Source organism: Erpetoichthys calabaricus, chromosome 3, assembly GCF_900747795.2.
Source record: "Erpetoichthys calabaricus chromosome 3, fErpCal1.3, whole genome shotgun sequence".
Lineage (NCBI taxonomy): Eukaryota > Metazoa > Chordata > Cladistia > Polypteriformes > Polypteridae > Erpetoichthys > Erpetoichthys calabaricus.
In genome coordinates, this window is record NC_041396.2 from 64,029,906 (window position 1) to 64,034,786 (window position 4,881).

The following is a 4,881-nucleotide window of genomic DNA, read 5'->3' on the forward strand; positions in this document are numbered from 1 at the left end:
TTTGATTCCTCCCTCTCTTATTCCACCCACATAAATCACATTAAGAAACTTTCTTACTTTCACCTCCGTAACATATCCTGTGTTCGCTCCTTCCTCTCCTTTTGTAATGCTTTTATCACATCCCACATCGATTATTGTAATTCCCTACTGGCAGGTGCCCCTTCTAATCTTATATCACAGCTCCAGCTTATTCAAAACTCAACTGCAAGAGTCCTTACTCAAACCAGCAGCAGCGAGCACATCACACCCATCCTGCTCCATCTTCACTGGCTCCCTGTGTCTTACAGAATCAAATATAAAATCCTACTAATAGCTTTTCGATCTTGTCGAGACAGAGAGAAGATGGGTCACCAGCAGCTCTACTGGAGTCACCCTAGAAAATTCGGACAGGGTTCCCGCTCCTGCCGAGTATATTCTAACAGGCACGGACTGATCCGAAAATACGGACTGAACATGTGCTGTCAATGTTTCCGGCAGTACGCCAAAGATATTGGCTTTGTTAAGCATGATTAAAGAAAAGCCTCCTTGGATTTGATATGACTTGCAGTCAACATGGCGTGTCACACTGAAGTTTAAACAAAATGGACATTTGCTGTATGCATAGTTTGGAATAATAAAATTTTGGATTACAAAAAAAAAAAAAAAATCCTACTAATAACTTACAAAGCCTTAAATAACCTTGCGCCAAACTACATCAGTGACCTTCTCCATCACTATGTGCCTGCCCGCCCACTAAGGTCCTCTGATTCTGGTAATCTTGTTGTGCCCCACACTAATCTACACTCCATGGGTGACAGGGCCTTCAGCTGTATAGCGCCCAGACTCTGGAATGACCTACCGAAATTAATCAGGTCAGCTGACTCCACAAATTGTTTTAAAAAACAACTCAAACCTCATCTGTTCAGGAAGGCTTTTAGCTCTACTTGACTTTATTACCCTTCTCTCAGTTTACTTCTCTGTCAAGATGCTAATGTAACCTGTGTGTGTGTGCTATACCATCAATTATGTTGTCTGTTTTTTTTTTCAGAATTCACTGTCTTAATCTTCTTTATTTATGTATCTGATTTGTACAATGCTATATACTGTATACGCTGCCGTTCTTTATTATATTCTGTAAGTGCCTTGAGCATGGGAAAGGCGCTATATAAATAAAATGTATTATTATTATTATTATTATCACACACATTTTATTCTGCTTATTTTCTGGGCACAATTGGAAGCCTTATGTTAATCGTTGAATAAAAAAAGTGTAAGTTTATCTCCAGTCTGTTCTGGTATTCTGTCTAATTTCATGGGGTTACACATATCTCTTGGTGATTAATGTAGTGTAACAAATACCAAAGTGTAAAAGATAAAATAAGGTCACCCCTAAGGACCCTATCATGACAAAACACAGGGTAAAACTTCACTTCCCGCAAACCTGGATTTGAAAATGTGTGTTCAAACAAGTTGTAAACTAACTTAATCATAATTACTCCTTCCAAAGTGCACAGATTAAAAAATGTGTATCAGACTCAAGTTTCCATCTATTAATGTAACATTTTCAAAGGATTGTGTCAAACTTACATCATCCAATAGTTTTGTAGGATTACTACTAACTACTAGACAAACAAACTTTAAATGGGAGTCATTTTGCATTTATTTAGCAAAGTCTGCCAGTATGGTAAGCAAAGGTTACTTGACAAGATTTCTTAAGATAAGCTATCCATCCATCCATTTTCCAACCCGCTGAATCCAAACAGGGTCACGGGGGTCTGCTGGAGCCAATCCCAGCCAACACAGGGCACAAGGCAGGGAACCAATCCCGGGCAGGGTGCCAAATAATCGTAAATACAAATATTTTGAAAAGTCAGTAATTCTTACAATAAGGAAAACAAGACTTAATGCCATGATGTAAATACTTTCCACTTACTTAGAGTTAGAGGACAGAGTCTCAGTATACACAATGCACATTAGCAGTGAGTCAACTGTTGTACAACTATAAGCCGTACTAACTATAATTTAGAAGAATGTTCTGTAATACACAGTAGGTTTCATAATGAACAATTAAATTTTAACAATGTACCATTACTTACTCTAAATTACAAAAAACAGATGCATCTATATATGTGCCATGTAGTAAAATACATCTATCCATTTTTTAAAACTATATGTTCAGCTCTGGATTGTACAAAACTGGGTGCTAACATTACAAGACGAATGAATGGGATTAGTCTAACATTCCTGTCTTTGGGATGTGAATGAAAAACTGGAATATTTGGAGACAAATCCACAAAGGTAAGAAGAAGCACACACACTCTACACAAGCAGTGGTTGGGCCTGAATTCAAACCCAGGTCTGATACACCATCTGGCTAAACCAGCTTGCTACAAAGTTTTGCTCAGTTGATAGCTCAGGACATTTCTTATTCAAGATTCAGGGACCTTAGCTCCAAGGTAATCTGGTAACTATTTCAATACAATAACCATTCACCACATAAACAGAAAGGCTAGCATTTCTTCCAGATCATACCCCTTCAGCTATTGATGTAATTATGTGCAGGGGTATTCAAGTACCCCAGAAAGACTGAACAATTATGTCCATCTCTACCTGAAAGATTATCCTCCATGTCCTAAAAATTTAATTCCATTAGGAAAGACTGTATGTATTGATCTGTCTCACATATGCCTGAAGTTCATTTAGCTTTGTAGCTGATCTTCATCTTTATCTTGCAGGTAGCAAGCTCACATGGCAGCATGTTGAAATATATATTTGAAAGTATTTTAGTTTAAACATTATTTTGTATCTGATGTGGTGATTGTCTTTTTTTAATCTTGGATTAAACTTTCTGCAAAGTTACAGCTAGATGATCAAAACACATTTGCCTTTTCCTGTCTGCTTTAATGAAATGCAGTGAATGCTGCACCTTCTGTTATTAACAATAATTTTATTCACTATATCTGAATAAGTACAACCTTTTTTTCAATTTTTGACATTGCTTTGAGCAAAAACTCCATAAAATTTCTATCAATATCTATAGTGCTATGGAATAGTTTTTTTCCCACCTCCTTGCCAATTGGTGTTAAATAACCTTGTTCATTAAATATATTACACAAGTAATAAAAAATGTGTAATTTGTTCACTGAAGTGACCATTATCAAATATTAATCTTTGGCTGAAGACCTGAAAACAATGAATCAAAAAATTTGCAGTAACAGAAAAAAAGTAGAAGGGGGCAGGTACTTTTTCACACCACTGCACGTCGTAATTCAGAGTTTCAAGAATGTGTAGATAATCATTGCAGTATCTCTGCTGTGACAAATAAAAAATCAATACTGTCATTCTCAATTGAGACAACTGGCACCAGCCTATAACTTTTCTGTCAAGTGTCAGTAGGGTCACACTAAAATTGTTTAAATCTTGAAAACTTCCTACTATATTTTGATCTATTGCTTTCTTTATATATTACATTCCTGACTTAAAAAAATACAGAAACCATTTGAACACTATGGATTTAAAAATGGGTGGCACGGTGGCGCAGTGGTAGCGCTGCTGCCTCACAGTTAGGAGACCTGGGTTCGCCTCCCTGCGTGGAGTTTGCATGTTCTCCCTGTGTCTGCGTGGGTTTCCTCCAGGTGCTCTTGTTTCCTCCCACAGTCCAAAGACATGCAGGTTAGGTGCATTGGCGATTCTAAATTGTCCCTAGTGTGTGCTTGGTGTGTGCCCTGTGGTGGGCTGGCGCCCTGTCCAGGGTTTGTTTCCTGCCTTGTGCCCTGGGATTGGCTCCAGCAGACCCCCGTGACCCTGTAGTTAGGATATAGCGGGTTGGATAATGGATGGATGGATGGATTTAAAAATAAATATCCTCCTTCAAAGAAAGAGCACTTGACCAGTCTTATTGTAACTCAGATTTATTCAAGTGGTCACCAGTAGTCTCAGATTAAACTGGTCTGTTAGCCGCCCAATCATAATGTGAGTGTGGTTTTTCTGAGGAATTAAATGCTGTGATGACATTTGTTAAGGTTTAGTTAGGAAACAACAAACAAGGCCTAGTATTAACTTAATTATTATAAGAGCTAAAAAAAAAGGTGCCAGGCAAAGGCAAGTATTTTACCCAACAAGGGCTCTACAAGAGCAGTACAGGTAGGCATGGCAGAAATATAGTGTGGTTACTGCTAAGGAGTGGTAGAGAGCACACGAACAGTGACCAAAATTATGAGTAGATTAGAAATGGAAGGACACTGGGACAAAAAAGCAAGTATATCAGGAGTTCACCCTCTTACTTTAAGCAGCAGTAATGAGCCTCAAGAGCTTGTACGCATCTCCCACCACTTTTTATAATGGAAAAGCCACTTGGGGTTTGTCTATCCATAGGAGAGATTGATGTCCATGATCAAAAGGACACCTGGTACCAACGGGTGGAATGCTGGGCAGAAGGCTCCAGGAGTTCTAATGATGCCATAAATTATTTTTGCTGCATTCCCTGAAGTACTTCCTGGACAGGACTTAAATGTCTCTTCTAGTTAATCAGAAGAAAGCTGAACAAAGGCTCGACTGGAATGACAAAGAGAGAGCCAGAGGTATTAGAGAAATGTGTGAAGTTTTGGGAAGGACTGAATTACGTTTAGTATTGTAGTTAGAGGTGTATCAGTCATGCCCATTTACTGTATGTATCTAGAAAATATTTAGTTTAGATAGGTTCAGAAATGCACTGGATTTGTTGGTTTATTTTGTTTTAGTAGTTTGTGGCACTCATATCAGTTTATACTGTTCATGTGAATTAGGTTTTGCTTAAATAAACCCTTATTTTAGTATTTCTTCTGTCTTTATGGAATTATATGGTTTTGGGAATGACTCGAGAGTGCTAATCTTGTTTGAATGAGTGAGTGCAATTTCTCACAA

The 4,881-nt window shown here is 38.0% G+C and overlaps 1 protein-coding gene across 1 annotated transcript; it reads left to right on the forward strand.

Moving 5' to 3' along the window:
* The first annotated feature begins 314 nt into the window (after window positions 1-314).
* On the forward strand, window positions 315-646 carry LOC114649657 (40S ribosomal protein S29-like). The gene has a single exon (XM_028799118.2). The coding sequence runs from the start codon at window positions 343-345 to the stop codon at window positions 511-513; it is 171 nt and encodes a 56-aa protein (XP_028654951.1). The 5' UTR covers window positions 315-342; the 3' UTR covers window positions 514-646.
* Window positions 647-4,881: the final 4,235 nt, after the last annotated feature.

Bases quoted from the DNA above. Each gene is read 5' to 3' on its own strand.
- LOC114649657 (XM_028799118.2), top strand. From the start codon at position 343: ATGGGTCACCAGCAGCTCTACTGGAGTCACCCTAGAAAATTCGGACAG.